This window comes from Hippocampus comes, unplaced genomic scaffold (genome assembly GCF_001891065.2).
Source record: "Hippocampus comes isolate QL1 unplaced genomic scaffold, H_comes_QL1_v1.1 scaffold21, whole genome shotgun sequence".
NCBI classification, from domain to species: Eukaryota; Metazoa; Chordata; class Actinopteri; order Syngnathiformes; family Syngnathidae; genus Hippocampus; species Hippocampus comes.
The window spans coordinates 1,152,432-1,172,479 of record NW_017805745.1 but is presented as its reverse complement, the minus strand read 5'-3'; the positions used below and the strand labels follow the sequence as shown (position 1 = coordinate 1,172,479).

At 45.7% G+C, this 20,048-nt stretch overlaps 3 protein-coding genes across 4 annotated transcripts; all 3 read right to left on the bottom strand.

Moving 5' to 3' along the window:
- Nucleotides 1–18: 18 nt before the first annotated feature.
- On the bottom strand, nucleotides 19–3,598 carry LOC109524539 (52 kDa repressor of the inhibitor of the protein kinase-like). The gene is made up of 2 exons (XM_019884487.1): nucleotides 3,074–3,598; nucleotides 19–2,412 (listed from the first exon to the last, which is right to left on the bottom strand). Exons 1-2 carry the CDS (start codon nucleotides 3,168–3,170, stop codon nucleotides 65–67), a joined length of 2,445 nt encoding a protein of 814 aa, XP_019740046.1. The 5' UTR covers nucleotides 3,171–3,598; the 3' UTR covers nucleotides 19–64.
- Nucleotides 3,599–4,466: 868 nt separating this feature from the next.
- On the bottom strand, nucleotides 4,467–7,684 carry LOC109524554 (zinc finger protein OZF-like). The gene is made up of 2 exons (XM_019884519.1): nucleotides 7,200–7,684; nucleotides 4,467–5,924 (listed from the first exon to the last, which is right to left on the bottom strand). Exons 1-2 carry the CDS (start codon nucleotides 7,321–7,323, stop codon nucleotides 4,534–4,536), a joined length of 1,515 nt encoding a protein of 504 aa, XP_019740078.1. The 5' UTR covers nucleotides 7,324–7,684; the 3' UTR covers nucleotides 4,467–4,533.
- Nucleotides 7,685–8,528: 844 nt separating this feature from the next.
- LOC109524532 (uncharacterized) lies at nucleotides 8,529–19,124 on the bottom strand. Of its 2 annotated transcripts, XM_019884481.1 has the most exons (6): nucleotides 18,774–19,124; nucleotides 14,737–14,903; nucleotides 14,034–14,076; nucleotides 12,427–13,910; nucleotides 11,587–12,303; nucleotides 8,529–11,253 (listed from the first exon to the last, which is right to left on the bottom strand). In XM_019884481.1, the coding sequence occupies exons 1-6, from the start codon at nucleotides 19,021–19,023 to the stop codon at nucleotides 9,376–9,378; spliced, it is 4,539 nt and encodes a 1,512-aa protein (XP_019740040.1). In that variant the 5' UTR covers nucleotides 19,024–19,124; the 3' UTR covers nucleotides 8,529–9,375. The 2 variants fall into 2 exon arrangements, with proteins under 2 accessions (XP_019740040.1, XP_019740039.1); XM_019884480.1 differs by having other exon boundaries at nucleotides 11,587–13,910.
- Nucleotides 19,125–20,048: the final 924 nt, after the last annotated feature.

Genomic DNA, 20,048 nt, shown 5'->3' with positions numbered 1-20,048 from the left:
TGTGTTTTGAATTGGTTCTTTCATACTTTGATTTTTTTTTTTTTTTTAAACATTGGTCTTACTTTTACATGTAGACGAAGTCCGGGCGCCTCTCCATCTGAACAAACTTCTCAGTTACGCGCTTGTAAAAGTCCTCCTTTTGTTCCTTCAGCTTGACGAGTCTCTCCTTCTCAACAGAGATAATTGCCAGCGCAGACTGGCTCTCTTGATCGGTCCTATTGCGAAAAAATGCTTGGAGTCTATTCAACGTTGAGGTTGACCTTTCCGCTGACTCGGTCGCTGTGAGTGGCACAGTGAGCACAAGATGGAGCAATTTTGTTGCCTCCGGTACGGTCTGCACCAAGGCCTTGTCGGTCAAAAAGCGCAGAAGCTGTCCAGGACTTTTGCATTGGTTCCTGACAGTTTTGGAGCCGTACAGTCCGAGGAGATCAGCTTTTAGTCTCACCAAATCGAAGAACCTGGCGTACTTGAACAGGCTCTGCAGTTTGGCGTCTTCAAAATTCTGGGACATTTGTTCAAATTTGGAGCAATCAACTAAGTCAAAGAATGCAAGATGGTCAAAACGATGGAATCGACTTCGCATTTGAAAAGTGACATTGTCCAGAACGTCGTAGTAGACCTGCTTCCGCTCCTCTCGGACTGAGCGCGTGCTTGTTTCACTTTTGCTGTCTGTCAGGCCCAGCGTGGCGCATTTCTGCTCAAATCGCTTGTGGAAAGTGTGATATTCCAAGTTCATGCGCTCCAGTGCTTCCATTGTGTCCTGGATTTGCGTGCAACAACGTCCAATGTCCATCGCTTTGTTTTCAAGCAATTGGAAAAGCGCGTCGGTTTCCTCAAAAATGCCCTCGTAGAGCATCATTAAAAAGCACGTGGAGGCTTTCGATAGCCAACGATCGTATCCAGAAGCAGCCATTAAAGTCTCACTATCCCAGCTGTCGGGATGTTGGCTCATGACCCGGAATGCCGCTCGCAGATCGGCTTGATGCGCGCTTATGTCTTGTAGCAGTCTGGAATCGGAGCTCCACCTCGTGGGCGCCACTCGGGGCAAACGACGCTTCACGACATCGTCCAGTAAGTTGCCGCGCTTTGTGGACTGGCTAAAAAAGGTGCCGAGTCCCTCGGCGGTTTTCCAAAAGGCTCGACACGCATGCAACCATTTTGCTGAATGCAACAAGAGGAGATTCAGGTTGTGCGCCCAACAGTGGGTCAGCATCGCTTCGGGTGCTTTTTCTTTTATTTTCTCCTGCACAGCGTTCAGCTCCGATGCCCTCACCGCAGCCCCATCGTAAGTCTGAGCGACCAGCTTGTCCACACACTCATATTTATCCAACAGCCCCAAAACATATTCAGCTACGGCGGGAACCCGCCTGTCGCCACTCACGTCGTCGAAGCCCAAAAACGCCTCCTTCACTTCGCTTTTAGCCACATAACGCAAAATGACCGACACGTGCGCTCTGTTGGAGACGTCCGTTGTCTCGTCGACTTGGACGGCAACAAACGGCACACCCTTCATCTCCTTTTTCACATCACTTCGGATGACATCGGCGACGGCTTCGATCAAATCCTTCTCTATTCTGTCGGAGAAGCCGTTGAAGGCAGATTTCTTCAACAGTCTGTCCAGTTTGGCATCTTTCTCAGCAAAAGCATGCACAAGTTGCACATAGTTGCCGCAGCTTGCATTTGCGTCGTGACCGCGTAACGTCAGCTCCTGTTTAGCAAGGAAGCAGATAATACAGATGAGATATTTCAAAAGCTCTCGATTTTCTTTTACCTTAGCATTGTGGATGCTAACGTTAAGTCTGCGTTGTTCATCCAAAGCTAAATCGATCCTCGAGGCCCCAAAAGTTTTCCAAGCAATTTGGCTGCCGATGTGCGAAGTGGATCTCTCATGTTGACTGAGGCTTCTTGGTAAATTTTTCATGTCCCAATATCCCGTTTTTGTCCACATATTTTCACACGTGGAGAACAGCAAACAGGGGAAACAGAACAGGCGGTTCCTTCGAGGGCAGCCACACAGCCAGTCCTTACGTTTGTACCACTCGCTTTTAAAATGGCGGGTTAATTTTGAACCGCACGTTTGAGACAGATCCGTAAGCTCTGGCGTTGGTCTGCCTTTCTGAATTAGATCCTGTTTGGATCGGTGGTCCATTTTTGAGAACTTGGAAAAGTTGATGATGCCAGTCAAAGGAGACGTGGTGGTTTCAGTCTGTTGCTTCTCATTAGGATGGGGGGCCTCTGGCTCCTCCTCCTCCTCTTCTTCTTCTTTAATGTGGGGGAACTGCGGCATCACTTCTTCTTTAACATGGGGGAGCTCTGGCTCTTTTTCCTTTTTGATGCGGGAGGCCCCTGGCTCCTGTTGTGCCACCGAGGAGCGCCACTCCTGCTGCTTCGGATAAAGATCATCACTGACGTCTGCAGGACACAACAAGACAAAGGCACACTGTTTGGCAATTGGACCGATCCGTCAGGCACCCGCGTGGTAGTTGTGGTGGCCTTGCCAGAACCGACACTGGCCCTGATATAAAACAATCAACAAAATTATATAAGTAGTCCTACCTGTGGATTAAATCGTGACGTGTGTAGTTTAGAAAAGGAAACAAAACAATGAAAAAACAGTTTTAAAATCCGCTCCAGGAAACGCAAGGCATTGTCACAACGAGCTCTGGCTCTTGGTTATCATTGTTTCCACATGAGAGTTTTCACGAATAAGGTGGATAGATATTGTGTTTCAAAACAATATTGAACAAAGTTTATATGGAGGCCTCCATGTCAATGAAATAGTGAACCGTGCAATTATTTAAGATGTTTTCAAATTATTTTGTGTCTAAATTCTATTTTAAAGGGGGCGTATATAAAGTAACACTTGTAGAACCCACTTCCTAACATGGAAATTGAAGAAAAAAATAAAAACACGTCATTTAACGTAACATGACCGGCTGTCCGCGAGTCACCCACACTTGCTGATGTTTTAAGTGTTGCTTCGGGATTGGTATCAAGCTACTTTTTGCGGGTGGTGAATATCGAAGTCTTTCGAAATTGTGACAAAGCAGTTAGGAGTAAAAGGTGAACAAACCTGCTCTGTGCAACACAACGCGAGGCTTCTTGAAAACCGCCTCCGCGAGTTGTTGCTCGCTCTCCTCGTACTCTTCTTTCACATTTTCGTCGCCCATTTTCACCCGATAATCACAACACTTTAACTTGGTCTTTGCTTTGATAACCAACGTGTCTCTTTGTTTGCGGCTAACAGGCTAAGCTACGCTAGCCCGGGAAGCTTCAACGTGCACCAAAGCGAGTGTGTCTGGATTCGAAAATGTCATCAATTGTGTTTCATTGTAGGAATTTGAAGAGAGGCGCACCGTATCCAAGCCCCAGTGCGGTCTACACCAATTCGTAAAGAAATATGAAATGCGCGTAGTGGAGTAAAAGTTAGGATGAGTTCATCAGAGGAAGTCGTAAGGCGAGTCCACTCGGACAAAATTGGAGACACGCCTAATTTCAAGAAAACTGGTTTGCGATAGCAAAGTCTTTAAAACAAAAATGACAAAAACAGGATGTACTATAAATACGCTTTTAACTGTTGCGCTTCTATTCATAGAGCATTCACACACTACTTTATATACTTTTAGCTACTCTCATATTCACACACAATACAGGATGGAAAAAAACACAAAATTGTACATTTTGCCCAAAAAAACCCTCACAATCAAATCATATAAAAATGAAAAGGAAAATAAAAATTAAAAGAACATAATATTGCAGTCTAAACAGCGGCGGCATTACCAAAGTCAATTTTCTTTCTGCTTATTGTTCCTCGTCGGACCTTTTTGTAGAGACAATCCAGGCAAGCAACGGAAAGTACAGTACCCGTCTGTGGCGTGTTCCATCACACGAGAATTTACTTGGAGGACTGTCCTGACACAAAACGGCATGGTTCGGTTGATCATTTTGGTTTTCGTAGATAGAATGTTTGTCTTTTGTGTTAGTATTCAAGTAAAGTTCACCTTCGAGTGCTAAATAAACACCAATCATGACAAAGATGGACAAGGACAGTTGTTGATTATTAGGAGAAAATAAGTAAAACTGTGTACTGTTTTTTTTTTATTGCAATAACATACATTTTTACATCATTCACATTTCATTCCACAGTCGCGCCCACACACACACACACACACACACACACACACACACAACCCCAAAGTAAATGCTAACATGTATCGCCAAATATTGTTTATAAAAGTCCATGCAATGTACAGGGCACAATTATTCTCCCTTGGGAAATGAATGGCTCACAGAAACCACCCAAAAAAAAACCCATTAAATTGACATTCAAGCACATCTTGGAAGTATGTCGACTTTTGTAATAACTCAAAAAACACTGCAGACGGATACAATACACCATGGGTCTTTTGTCATTGATTTATTTATTGATTTGGCATTTTAACATCACAAAAATATGCTGTCGTACTTGATCCAGGATCACAAACACTTTCCAGATCACCGTGGACACTCAGTTTTTTCCGCCTATGTATAGCTTCATTGATCACTACTGTTGTCACCAGTACACTTGTGCCTTGTAACGTAAGCCTTACTTAAGAAACGTTTTTCACAGATGCTGCAGCTGAAGGGTTTTTCCCCAGTGTGCTTTCGTGTGTGCGTTGTTAAATTTGCCTTTGTCGACATTCTTTGACCGCAAACCGAGCAAGCAAAAGGTTTCTCGCCAGTATGTGTTCTGGCGTGTCTTGTTAAGTTTCCCCTGACAGAGAACCTTTTACCGCAAACCAAGCAGGCAAATGTTTTTTGCCCCGTGTGCGTTCTAGTATGTGTAATTAAACTGGTCTGTAAAGTGAATCTTTCATCGCAAAATGAGCAGGCAAAAGGTTTCTCTTCTGTGTGTGTTCTTGTGTGTCTCGTTAAGTTTGGCTTTGTAGAGAAACTTTGATCACAAACTGAACAGACAAAAGGTTTCTCTCCAGTATGTGTTCTTGTGTGTCGTCTTAAGTTTCCCCTTACAGAGAATCTTTGACCACAAAGCAAGCAGGCAAACGGTTTTTCTCCAGTGTGTGTTCTTGTGTGCGTTGTTAAATTAGACTTCTGAGTAAATTGTTTACCACAAACTGAACAGACAAACGGTTTCTCCTCTGTGTGAGTTCGTGTGTGTTTTTTTAAATTTGTCTTTTGAGTAAATTTTTTACCACAAAAAGAACACTCAAAAGGTTTCTCCTCGGTGTGTGTTCTTGTGTGTATTTTTAAGTTTTCCCTAAAAGAGAATCGTTGAGCACAAACCGAGCAGGCAAAAGGTTTCTCTCCAGTGTGTATTCTCATGTGTTCTTTCAAAACACGCTTGGTGCTTAATGTTTTTCCACACTCCGAACATTTCCAGTGTTTTTTCTCAGTGTGACATGTCACATCGTCTTTTATGTATTCATCCTCCCCATCCTCATCCTCCTCATTATTATCATCATCTCCAGCTTCATAGTCATCATCATTGTCGTCATCATCGTCGTCATCGTCACCATCAGGAGTGTGTGACGACATGTCGTCACTATCTGATAGTGGAGCAAAAAGGCTGTCAGCTTGTGAGCCTCTACAGTGGTCGCCATGACCTCCTGTTGTCATGCGGTGCCTTTGGCTACTCCTTCGAAGCTCTGCCCCTCCGTTCTTCTCACTTTGACCTTCGTCATCATCATCACTTTCCAAATAGACAACAGTCAATGGCAAATCGGTGAAGTCTTCCTCCTCTTTGATGCAGGGGCTCTCTTGTTCGTCTTCCTCATCTTCTATATTGTAGTGGAGCTCATCTTCTTCCTCCTCCTCCTCCTCCTCCTCTTCCTCTTTAACATAGAGTGGCTCTTCCTCCTCTTCCTCTTTAACGTGGAGGTCCTCTGGTTCCTGTTGATCTGGGCGAAGATCTTCAAAAACGGTGGCTGGATGTAAGAGGACAAAACACATGGCTTGGTGGAGTCAAATCTCATCCTGTGACTTTGATATTGTGTATTGTTGTTCATTTGGTTGTACCTTGACTGACAAGCTTAATTTGGTCTGTGACCAAGTTTGTAACTCAAATCACCCTCACATGAAATCAATTTGTCAATGTTCCCTATTGAAATGCCATTTATCTGATAAAAAAAAAAAAAGTTATGTTTTTACTGATTAAACAAAAGCACTATAGCAGGGATAGGGAACTCCGGTTCCTCCAGAGGAATATCCTGCCTGCTTTCGATCTAGCCCTACCTCAACACACCTGATTTAAAATGATCAGCTCATCACCAAGCTCTGAAGAAGCCTGAAACAATCATGATCAATTGAATCAGGTGTGTTAGAGTAGGGAGGGATCTAAAACTGGCAGGATATGGCTCTCGAGGAACCGGAGTTCCCTTCCCCTGCACGGTAGAATTTGTCAACTTGGCAAACAAGGCATTCAAGCTTTATTTGATTCGGGTTCCGATGAATCTTAACATTACAAGCAATATTATACACTATAGTTCTTGTAATTAAAATTATGTGGACTGTTATACAGTTATATTTGTGGATGGGTGTTTTTTAAATGTTTTTAAAATCATATTTTTGTTGAATGTTTACAATACATGGTGTTTTTTGTTTTCTATCTTGCACAAAATGCAGATTATTTAAAGAAAAACAAAAACAAAACTAACCATAAAAAAAATCACACTAATAAAAACTGAAAGCTTATAAAAAGTATATAAAAAAACAAGTGAAACTAGAACAACGAGCAGCTATGAAGGGCCCTCGTAACTCTGGCCACGTTGCGGTACTCCCGCATAGGACAAGGCATGACAGTATGACGTCATAGACTTTTTGTAGGTCCTGGGTATTTCCATATGCTTCCCGATTTTCGTAGATCTATGACATGTGAAATGAGCACAACTGAGCCATTTTGATGAAACTGAAAAATAAACCTCTTGCCAGGCCCGATGTAACAATGATGACGTTCAGACATTAAGATTAAAATAAAAATAAGGGGCTCCAGTCCAGGCCCGCTCAGGATTCAATTCGACTTGTTCTTGGGATAGTAACTGGGACTCAGTATGACTTGCAGATATGTGATTAACCCCGCCTCCGCACAGATACAAAGTTTGATAAAGTTTTCACATTTCTGGATTGTCTTAACAGTTCCAATATTTTGTTTAACGACATTTGTGAATATGCCATTTAGTAGAAAGAAGATGAATTGAACTAACCTGCTCTGTGGAGCACATCTCGAGGCTGCTGGAAAACAGAGCGCACTTGGAAGCGTCGTGGCTCGTTTTCCTCGGTCGTTGCAAAAAGTTCCTCTTTGTAGTCCGCAGTCTTTCTTGTACACATTTCCACACGATATCACAACGCCTTACACTCCCACTTGAGCTCTGATTAGCAAGGCGATGCGAACAAACGCGTCTCTTTGTTAGCTGCTAGCAAGCTAAACTAGCTCGATAGACTTTGAGAGAAGAGATTCACCGGGGATTAAGATTCAACAATTTAAGTCTCGTCGCGATGCACGTCCTGTGTTGAGACTTCAGTGCGTTCACTACTTATACAGAGTTGGTAAATCAAGCTCGTGTAGTTTTACATTTAAAAACAAACAAAACAAACCCTCATGGTTTAACGATAGTAGTACAGCAACCGCACTTGGACAGATGTCCCAGAATTCTTTGCGCGTCTCGACGACGCGAAGCCGGGAGGAACTCAACTTCCCCAAAGTAAATTCCTTTGTACTTTGTATATGTACCTATTTGAACGTCATCCAACGTTAAAAACACGTCGAACCTCTCTGGGGCCCCAAAACCTTTAATGTTGTTGAAAATAATCGACGTTAATGGGCCTATGCAGAATGTGGATGTTTTCACTCCTACTGCAGTTGGAGGAACCTCCGACTCCTTGAGAGGCGTATCGTGCCTGTTTTAAATGTAACACAGCCGATTCAAATGATCAGCAAACGATCCCGATCATTTGTTAATAAGGTGTGTTGGCGGAGGGAGACATATAAAGCAGGGCGGGATACGGCTCTCAGGGAACCGGAGTTCCGTACCTTGGCTCCACAGAATTCTCTAAACATGAAAAATCTAATTAGAGCGAATCTGTACGTGTGCGCGTTAAAAGGGCCATTCAGTGTATGAGGTGACTTTTTCCATGAAATTGTTTCTCACGAGTTCGAAGCGTACGGTTCTTATTTTTTCTTCTTCTTGGAGTACAGTATTAGCTGTTCTTCCATGTAGTTTTGTGATAAGAACTCATTGCTTTGCATGCAGTTTTACGACGAGACAAAATGGCTGGCTTGAAAAGTGACAGAGCTCACCGGAGAAACCGTTTATCGTGACAAACGATAGAAAAACGCTGCGAGCCTTGGGCTTGAGCAGTCCCAGAAACTCGTACGACGGCAGAGACGTGAGGCAGTGCTGGGAGATTATGCACAGAGGCAAAGTGAACATTTCTGTCAGAAACCCTTCGGAAAAACTCACCTTGTCAAATAAACACCGAGCGAGCAATCATCAGGCACAACATTGAAAAAGGAAAAACAAATCAGACCATCGTGCTGTTGAGAGAATATTGGATTGTTCACCATAGAAACCCATTTTGCGAAACAACGCAAAAATGCTATTTAGTACTTGTAGTACAAAAAAAAAACGTTAAAAAGCGCGAAACCTTAAGGTGTGCCATATGGTCCAAATGTATATCCTGATACAGGTAATTTTCCATGCTTATATTGATCCCAATATAGCATTTTCCTTGTGGTGACATGTAAAGAATGGCAATTCTCTGTGCCTTCTATTTATTTATAATATTTATTTAAATAATAAATACGTACCGCTAAAGCCTCACAGCTCCAAAATCATCACTTGACAGAGACCCCAAACGGGCTCTTTGTTCAACCATTCACACTGCATCATCAAAGAGAGCGAGAGCCTTAATCACAAAGAAATTCGGAGATGTGTTCTTACTTCGCACACAAGTTGGAAACGCAGACACAAAATCAGCATCAGATCCATCACACGTGTGGAGCGGCCCATTTTCATTGAGCCACTGTAGAATAACGGCCTATCTAAAAGGAAGCACCCAATTTTTCAACCACCAATTTCCTATCAGCACCCGCATGTAAACATTTGTTGATTTGATGAGCTTGCCATTCGCTACGCCTCATCAACTGACAGCTATCAGTTTTGATGCAAACGTTTCTGAGAACGTTTCAGGCCCTTAGCATCTACGACAAACTCGGCAGAAATGTTGATTCATTTCATCGCTTTACATATTCTGTCAATAAAACTAACATACACTGTACTTACAATAAGTAACGAACCAAGACCAGTTACTGTTACATTAAAAAAAAAAACAACTATCACAAGAGACATTAGTATGAAAAGATTCCTACAGGCTCACTCATCATTGCACTTTATGCACATTTTTAACATGCTTCTTCAAGTGTCCAGACTGTGTAAAGTGTTTCGGGCAGTGGGGGCAAGAATGTGGTTTCTCCCCAGTATGGATATACTTGTGCCTTTTGAGGTTGTTCTGGTCGAAAAATCCTTTCCCGCAATACGGACACCAGTGTCTTTTCTCGCCGCGATGCCACCTCAGATGAGCGTTGAGCTCGACGCTCCTGACAAATTTCTTTTCGCACAGGTGGCAGTGGAACGGTTTCTCCCCCGTATGAGTTCGGATGTGGGTCTCCACGTCTCGCTTTGTGAAGAACGCTTTGTTGCAGAGCTGGCAGACAAAGGGCTTCCGTTTGCCGTGGACCATCTGGAGATGTTTGTTGAGGCCGAAACCGTAGACAAAACCCTTCCCACACTGCTGGCAAATATGGAGCCTGCCGTTGCAATGAACTTGGCCGTGGCGCTTCAGACCCTTGGCGTCGGGGAAGCTCTTGCCGCAGCGCGTGCAACAGAAGGGCCGGTGGCCGGTGTGGAGACTGATGTGGCTCTCCAGGGCCGCGCTACTGCTCAGAACGCGGCCGCATTCCTCGCACTGGTTCTTCAGCAGCTTCTTCCCATTGCCGGATCGATGGCGCATGGGCGGCGCGGCGGCCCGAGGCTCTGGCCGCATTGCTTTGCGGGCTCGCACTTTAGGAGTGCAAACCGTGTCGGAAGTGTATTTGTTTCTCCTTTTATCATCGGCATGATGGTTGATTGGCTGCTTCATTTTCATTCCTTTTGTCTGAGAGTCTTTTCCTACCTCCTTGCTTCTTGCCGCTTTGGCTAATTTCTTTGCATTCTGTCCCTTTATGTTATTTTCTTCCGCAGGAGACTTTTGATTTAAACTGGACTTCTGGGCAGTACCTGCTTCAATCTTACTGGAACCGGCCCCATTTTCAGTCCATTTTGGAGATGCGGTTTTGCGCAGGAACGTATCTGATTCTTGTTTGGAGGTTTTCTCTCCTCTAGAGAAGATGCAATTCCTGATAGAGTTGGAATGGCAAGGTTGAGGTCTGGGGTCATTTGGAATTGAACTGGAATCAGTCTGACTGACCGGAGTTAACCGGGGTGGAGGATGAGCTCCGATTGATTTCATCCTTAGAGAAGAAGGGAAAGTCTTTGCATGGGCAGACGGGCCTGGAGGACAATTTGCATGGATTTTTTCAACGCTGGCATTTTCTTTAGGAGAGAGCGACGTCTTACGACTCTTAGCTGGGAATTTAGTCTTCGAAGGGGTGGTGATGTTTTGAACTCGATTTGACTTCAGACACACAGTTGCCGCTTTCAACTCATTTGGGCCATCCTCGTCTTTACTTGCGCTCGACTGTCTGGTGACCACCGCAGCGGGTGGAGCTTGTTTAATGCAACATTTCTCTTCTATTTCGGCGTGTGGCTCTATGGTGTCTTTTAGGGATAGCCTATACAAACTCACAATTGGTTTGCGAGGGGTAACAGACGCAGGCTCAAATGGAGTCTTACTTTCGGGGGAACTGATGTTTGTACGCCGCCGATTGCCGAGACTCGCTGGGGAAAATTCCGTTTCGGTTCGTGATCCACTGGGCCTCAAGGAACTGGCTGTGTTTGTGGGAAGAGGACGAGGCTTGTGGGTGGACTCGTGTTCATTTCTGCCAGCGTTCTCTAATCTAGGTTTCTTGGTGGACCTTTCAGGGATATCCATTTCTTCTGTAAGTGGCCGCGCATTTGTTTTTGCTCTTCTAGCCTGCGAGCGCGTTTTGAGGTGAACTCCGAGACGGGCAAAAAAGGATTTTCTGTGTGACTTGCTCATGCGACCGGGACCGGGCCCTTCACAGGAGCTTTGGCCATCTGCAGACTCCGAGCTCGATGTCTACAATACAAGAATGCGGCAGATTATTCCGGCGTAGTGCCATCCACAAACACAAATGGTTGCAACATTTTCGGTAACGAGTTACTGATAAGATTAAATCTGTATCAGCCATTGAAAATGGCTTTTTTCGGGTTTATGCAAATATCCCAAAAACTGCTAATCCGTGGCCTACTGATGGTTTCTTGATGTGATTAATGCTTATTCACATTGTATTTAGCGCTTGGAACGGCCAACTCAAGGCCTGATATTTGACAAAACCGACGTCATGATTTTTAATGTTTTTAATGATCCACGTGAACCCGGTTCTAGACAGAGTCGTAAGTTGTGCATTACCTTTTTGGCGTCTTGAATGACAGGCATCACTGCCAACTGTGCAAGGAACTCGGTTTTCGTCAGTTGTAAATGAGGTTCAGATAGATCCCTGGTGACTGGGGTTGATTGGAGAGGATTTGAAAAGTCATTTTGTGAAACCAAGTCCTTTTCCGCATTTTTGATTCCTTTCTCATCCAGAGGAACCGTTTTACACGCTTGGTCAGATCCGGCGGAAAGCCCGGTCTCGCCAAAGTCCACGGTTTTCTCCGAGACTGGTTCAGACGCATTGGAAGGCGCGCAGGGTGACAAAGCAGGGGCCGCTGCCTCTCTCAAAGCGGAGCTTGGCACCGCCTTCTCTGACACAGACGAGACACTTGAAGTTTGAGCAACAAACACATCTTTTGTTTTGGGACACGCGCTGCTTGATGATGCAGCCGCTCCGGATGGATGCAGCATTGTCTTTGGTGCCTGGTCATTGACCAAAGATGAGGTGCCGTCCGGTGGGACAACTTCAGATTTCCTTTCACGAGAAAGCAGCTGTGAAACCAAAACTGATCCAGTGGACAATACCGGATATGATAGCCTCTTTAGTCGAATTACTGGAACGAGTGGAAAACACTTTTGCGGTATATTCACAGTTGACAATGTTGCTGCCTGCTGCGGCGGAGTTCGTTCTAAACTTTCACAAAGGCCCGTCAGCTGTGCCGAACCGTCTACCTGCGGGGATGACAACGGGGAGTTTATCGGTACGCTCCCAGCGGAGATTGCTGCTGCTTCTTCCCCACGAGGTATTTCTGAACTCTCACAATCGCTGCTCGGGGGCCGCGACGGGCATTCCGGGTGTGTGGATGACAACAGCGATAAAATAAACGGTGTCTGTTCAGTGAGCAGCAGTGTTTCCTTTTCATCGGAAGTCACTTGAGCACCGACGTCTGGGCGCCGCGATGACAACGTGACGGCCGGTCCGATTGAATTCGGGCGAGTGGGTGCAACTTGTGCCTCAGACAGTTGCGACTGGTTTGCCACAACATCTGCAGTTCGCCGAATTATTATTGTTATTTTTTTGCAGGGTGTCGGGCCTGGGCTTTGCTCCGTTGAGCTGACCGTTGGTTTCGACATAATAAAGGGATACACTGTTGTCAAAGGTGCGTCATTTTTCCTTTGAGGAAGTCCAGCGGAGGAAGACGCGGGTAATGTAGATTTATTTTGGGCAGCAGCAACTGTTGAGACAACAGCTGAAATCTGGTTTGGTGACAGCGGGGCAATCATACCTTGTGAATTGGAGGATGGCGTTTTGGAAAACACAAAGATTTTTTGGGGGACGAGGTCCGAGCCCGCCGTTGTGTCCGATGGTTCTGCCAAAACACTTCCAGGATGGGGAGCGCACTGCTCAAGTGAGTTGCTTACTGCAGCAGTCGACAATGACGTTGGGGTCATGTCAGAAGGCTCAACGCCGTGTTTTGGTTGGGGCACCGCAGAATCTCGACTGAGGGGCTGAGAATTGCCGGGTTCCGTTGTACGAGTGTCAAACGCTGTCTCACTTGGTGACTCTTCTTCTGTGCCATGGTGGCTTTCGTTGGTGGTTGGTGGTGACTGCGGTGCCGCCGCTTGGTGAGGTAATGGCGATCGCGCAACAGAGGGCGTACACTGGCCTTGGGCTGTTGCGTTTTCTTGTGCCGAGATACGATTCTTGGACTGACCCATGGCTTCAACGAGTAGCATCGCGTCCTGGAGCATGACAGAGCTTTTATGTATCCTGAGCGGATGCGGTCGCGCTTGTGGTGATGAAGCCGTGAGACTACTAGATGAACCGTTCGCGTCATCGGGCAGCGCACCGTCAGCAACGGTTGAAGGGAACAAAAGTGTTTCCTTTGGGGACTTTGGCAGGCATTTCACACTTTTTCTATTTTTCCCGGCTTTGTTTTCTTGCCCCTCTGTTTCCCACCTGGTCTCATCGTCCATCACGCCACATTTTATTTGTTCTCCCGGCAGTCTATCCGGCATTGTTGACTGAACGTTTTGTTCATGGACTGCCGTTTCCCCACCTGACAATCGCGTCATTCGAACCTGTGATGGCTCCAACTCTTGGGCGCCCAGTGCAGCTAATGCTTGAGCTGAATCAGATGCCGCTTCCATGTTGTCACTCGCTGTACCAAGTAAGTTAAGATAACTTACTGCCTCTATTGACTGATTCCGTGCCACGTGTAAATTGCGATCCTCTTCCAAACTAGGGTGAACTGTGGCCACTTGAGTGCCATGGTGTTTTTTGAGCTCTTCGTTGGAACACTGCTGTTGAGTCTCAGGGCCAGCGGTTTTAGAACCACACGCGGATATTGGTGGTGGATCTGGGAAAAGAAAGTAAATGATTAAAGAGACTTAACATGGACAAGACATGTCGGGTTTGTAAACCTTTTCAAGTACAATTTCAAGATTTGTGTCAATATTGTCCGTCAGTTTTTACATCTCACCTGCACACAATATGCTTCTGCTGACTACAGTGGGTTCTGAGTCCTTTAAAACGGAAGAAAGACAAATATTGCATATAATTCAGGACAGAAGACACTGTCATGCTATAAATATTGACATTGCACCAATTCCACCGAGGTTGATTAAAAAAAATTATAAAGGACGTATATAGACAATAAATAAACATACCATATTTTCCACACTAAAAGGTGCACCGGATTATGAGGCGCACCTTCAATGAATGGCCTATTTTGTAATTGTTTTCATATATTGGACGCACCGCATTATAAGACGCAATCTACAATGCATCCACTAGATGGAGCTACGCTCAAGGAAACACCAAGAGAACAATCAGATGTCAGTAAAACTTATTTAGTAGAGCAGCAACACGGTTCACTTAACCAACAGCAAGTTATAACATTGACTCGTTAACGTTGAACTGTCTTGCCGCTGCTCTATTTCCGGGTTCAACTGCATAACCTGATAGTCTTAAGTTTGAACCCTGTGTTGCAAGCACGCCTTTTGGTGCAGAAAATACGGTCCTGAAAGCATGCCAATATGTGAATGCAACCAAGTGATGACAGCACGTGACAAAACAGAGACTTTAGCACTTTGAATCGTCTGGTGTACAAATATCACTCTTGAAATGAACACGCTCCACCTTGCTTGTGGTCTTCGTTTTTTTGCAACAGGACACGTACGCACCTCGTGGTTTGGAAGGGAAACTGTCGGGCTTGAATGTCCTTCTTTTGCAGCGTCACTGTCATGATTATTGAGCAGAAGGTACACCACTTCCTCTCCTTGACATTGTTCGCCTTCTTGGTTCATGATTTGCCCCACTGGTTCCACGAACAGAAAAAGCTGGCCACGGTCTACAAACATTTACACAAATTGAAGTGAACATTCTTAAGTGCACTGACTATACCACTTGGACGGGGTATCTTGATACATTGCAAACAATATGTTCAGGATGTTTCATCCATTTCCCGAAGCAAGCAATGAGGAAAATTCAAAAAACAATACGATTCACAGTATTACACATATGATGCAATATGATTTACGTGGTTTGACACAACACAGTAGGATGATAAAACGCAAAGAATACTGAGGTGGTACTGGTACTCGAAAGAGCTTGCTTTACTTGGACAATACACATACATGAAAATGAGGACAAACAATACTTTTATACTTTTACTTCATCCATCCATCCATCCATTTTCCGCCGCTTATCCCGGGGCGGTCGCGGGGGCAGCAGCTTTAGTAGGGAAACCCAGACTTCCCTCTCCCCAGCCACTTCTTCTAGCCCTTCCCGGCGGATCCTGAGACGTTCCCAGGCCAGCCTGGTGACAGTCTCTCCAGCGTGTCCTGGGTCATCCCCGGGGTCTCCTGCCAGTGGGACATGCCCGGAACACCTCAACAGGGAGGCGTCCAGGAGGCATCCTAATCAGATGCCCGAGTCACCTCATCTGGCTCCTCTCGACCCTTTTCCAATTGAGGACCATTGTTTCAGATTTGGAGGTGCTGATCCTCATCCCAACCCCTTCACACTCGGCTGCGAAACGCTCCAGTGAGAGTTGGAGAGCCCTGCTCGAAGGAGCCAACAGTACCACATCATCTGCAAAAAGTAGAGATGCAATACTGAGGCCACCAAAACGGACCCCCTCAACGTTTCGGCTGCGCCTAGAAATTCTGTCCATAAAAGTTATGAACAGAATCGGCGACAAAGGGAAGCCTTGGCGGAGTCCTACCTTCACTGGAAACGATTCCGACTTCCTGCCGGCAATGCAAACCAAACTCTGACATCGGTGGTATAGGGACCAAACAGCCCGTATCAGGGGTTCGGTACCCCATACCCACGAAGCACCCCGTACAGAACTCCCCGAGGGACACGGTCAGACGCCTTTTCCAAGTCCACAAAACACATGTAGACTGGTTGGGTGTAGAGCTGGTCCACTGTTCCACGGCCGGGACGAAAACCACACTGCTCCTCCTCAATCTGAGGCTCGACTTCCCGACGGACCCGCCTCTCCAGCACCCCTGAATAGATCTGACCAGGGAGGCTGAGGACTGTGATCCCTCTATAGTCGGAACACACCCTCTGGTCCCCCTTTTTAAAAAGAAGGACCACTACCCCGGTCTGCCAATCCAGAGGCACTCTACCCGGTGACCACGCGATGCTGCAGAGGCGTGTCAACCAGGACAGCACCACAACATCCAAAGCCTTGAAGAACTCCGGGCGGATCTCATCCACCCCTGGGGCCTTGCCACCGAAGAGCTTTTTAACCACATCAGTGACTTCAACCACAGAGATAGGAGAGCCCACCTCAGAGTCCCCAGACTCTGCTTCCTCCAAGGAAGGCGTGTTGGTGGTGTTGAGGAGGTCGTCTTCGAGGTACTCTGCCCACAAGCTCACAATGTCCCGAGTCGAAGTCAGCAGCGCCCCATCCCCACTGTACACAGTATTAGTGGTGCACTGCTTCCCCCTCCTGAGATGTCGGATGGTGGACCAGAATTTCCTCGAAGCCATCCGGAAGTCGGCTTCCATGGCCTCACCAAACTCTTCCCACGCCCGAGTTTTTTTCTCAACTCAACTGTATTTATAGAGCACTTTCAAACAGGCATCGCTGCATCCAAAGTGCTGTACATGGAGCAACTAACATATACAACAGTAAAGCAATAAATCAGGAACAAATATGGTAGAAAGCACCCACAGTAAAACTAAGATCAGATCTGAGTCATGCTGAGTCAAATGCCAAAGAATACAAAGTGAGTTTTGAGGCGGGTTTTAAAGATGGGCAGCGAGGGGGTTGCCGAATGTTCAGTGGGAGGTCATTCCAGAGAGAGGGACCAGCAACGGAAAAGGCTCGATCCCCTCTGAGCCTCCATTTAGTTCTTGGTACTTCTAATAATGTCTGGTCTACAGACCTGAGGCGCCGGGCAGGTGTGTAGGGGCGGATGAGCTCAGAGAGGTACGGCGGCGCGAGGTCATTAAAAGATTTGAAAACAAACAATAGGATCTTGAAAAGAACTCTAAAATGTATAGGGAGCCAGTGAAGGGATGCCAGAGTAGGGGTTATGTGCTCCCTCTTTCGAGTACCAGTCAAGAGGCGAGCAGCAGCATTCTGGACCAGCTGGAGACGCTTAATGGAGGATTGGCTGACTCCAAAGTAAAGTGCATTGCAGTCATCAAGCCGGGATGTGACGAAGGCATTAATTTCTGTCTCAAGGTGCTCATGAGAAAGGAGAGGTTTTACTTTAGCCAGCTGTCTAAGATGAAAGAAGCTGGATTTAACAGCGGCACCAATTTGCCAGTCTAGTTTAAAATCACTGCAGTTTAAGACCCAAGTTTGAGACTGTTGACTTAAGATAAATAGACAGGGGGCCCAAGTCTACAGGATAGGATGTACAAGGGCCACTGGGACCAAACAGTATCACCTCTGTCTTCTTTTCATTGAAATTCAAGAAATTTTGTGCCATCCAGGTTTTGATTTCTTCCAGGCAGGATAAAAGTGGCCTTGATGAGAAAGCGTCTTTTTTGTTCAGTGGGGGTGTCCCACCAGCGAGTACGGGGGTTGCCGCCACGACTGGCACCAACCACCTTACGGCCACAAGTCAGATTGACTGCCTCAACAACAGAGGCGCGGAACATGGTCCCTTCGGACTCAACATCTCCCGGGACATGGGAAAAGCTCTGCCTCACAAACCAGCTCGGGCTCCTTCCCTGCAAGAGAGGTGACGTTCCACGTCCCTAGAGCTAGCTTCTGTAGCCGAGGATCGGACCGCCAGGGTCCCCGCCTTTGGCTGCCGCCCAGCTCACACTGCACCCAACCCCTATGGCCCCTTCCATGGGTGGTGAGCCCATGAGAAAGGGGACCAACGTTGCCTCTTCGGGCTGAGCCCGGTCGGGCTGTATTTCACATCAAAAAAAATTCCCTTATCATTACCCAAAGTAGATGTAAGAGGGTGGCAATTGGAAGGGAAAAGAAATAATTTTTAAAGGGTTAACGTGAAAAGGTGTGGCCTTTGCCACCCATATCTTGCAACCACAAGTACGACTGCCTAATGTACTCGAAAATTGACACTGGGCACGGAATTGCCAGTGTTGCCAAAATACGTCTGTCTTCCACAGTTTTGAAGAAAGTTTTCTGCACACTGTATTTGCAGGACTTACCAAACTAACTGTCACAGAAATAAAGAAGGACTTTAAGAGTGGCTCTTATTACAGCCACATCTACCATTTGCAAGTCAATATTCTGCCTATAGGGAAATACTATCAAAGTGACAAGAAAAAAAACTGTTGTGTTGACATTATTTGTGTTCATTAAAAAACCACAAACAAAGGTTCACGGTTAAAACGTGGGACTGGTTAATGGGTCCCAATGGAGTTCCATTCCTGGGCAATCCTGGTTGCTTCTCAAGCCCCGAATTTGCACATAGGAACACAATGATAAATGGATTGTTTGCGCTGTTCTTGGAATAACTACATATTTTGATGCATAACTTATGGCTCATATTTGGCTGTTTTGTTCGAGATACAGTTCGGCAGCCGCGGTTCGCCAAACCGGATAAACAACGAATATAACGTCATGGCGCTCTGTACAAAGACCCCCAATGAGGGTCATGTTTAAGTTAAGGTACTCACGTCTAACAAAATGACATCCACGAATTTTTGAGAGCTATCATATCAAAGAACATTCTGTAGGGTTTTTTTTCTTGCGAAGGCTAAAGGCTTCTATACTCACCACATTGAACGGCAGAATCCCGCATCGTCAAAAGGCTACTTTGACCGGAGTCACTGATCGCAAAGGTTCTCGCTTCCGCCTTTTGTCTGCATGTAGTTTTGAGGGCCTCGTTCTCCGCCTTTAGCTTCGATATTTCTGTCTTTAATTCGTCAACCACCGTTTCAAAAAGTTTGGTTGTTTCCGCGATCGTACTTTTCACCAGAACCTCCATAAAGGAGGCGTACTTCGTCTGAAAATGGTCCGTTGACATGGTAGTGCGCTGTCCTTTAGCCTGAGTTCGGAAAATGTCTCCACTTGGAACAGTTGGCTCCGTCGAAATGCGGCGTGCGAGATGACCGACTTGAAAATGGCGACCAGTCACGGAGAGTGTTACGTCACATTCGCTCCTTGTCTTTGTTTATTGGCAAGTAGGTCGCGACTACCGCCACCTACTGTGCTGGAGTATGGTCGCCATTGCCTGTTGACGCGGAACGTTTCCGAAATGACATTAGCTGCCTACTTCCGAAAATTAGACTTTCGGCTCAACCTGAAATATCAGGATTGGGAGGGTAGTTCTAAAAATGTCCTCCCAAACAGTTACTAGTTACCTGTTTTCAATTCAATTCCAAATTACAGAAGCCAAACACGCTAGCTAGCGAGCTAGCTAGATGGATAGATACGTCGATAGATAGAAGTCAATTTGAAACAATTTCTTAATTCTTCTCTTGCTTTTCAGCAATTTTCTCTTATGCTTACCCCAAAAAGAAGACAAGGTTCTGTACCCACATTCATCATTATGATGATAAATAGTGTCATTTGTCTATAAAAATGTCATAGTGACACTTTAGAATAACTCTGTATCATTATTAACATTAAAGATAACAAAGGAAAGATCAACTTACATCTTTATTAACGTTGCTTCTGAATCTCTCTCTGCCTTTTCTTTTCATCACTGTTAAATGTTTTCCCATGGTGTATCTGAATTGCTTGGTCACTGCACTTTATCAAGTATCAAGTTCAACTTTATTGTCAAATGTGCTGTATAACATACAGCACAGATGAAATTTCCTCCCTCTTAAACAGACAACAGACAACCCGACAGGATCCTGCTCTGTTCTGTGTGCACGTTCGACAATGAGAGCATCACTGCCACCTACTGTGGTGGCTGTGCAATTACACTTTATTCTAGGACGACAAAAAAAAAGTTCCCTGGGTTCACACGCACTGCCTCTAGCATCACATCAGGCCACACCGAGGGGTCGGTGTCGGCCCCAATGTTTGAGAAGGATTGCCTTG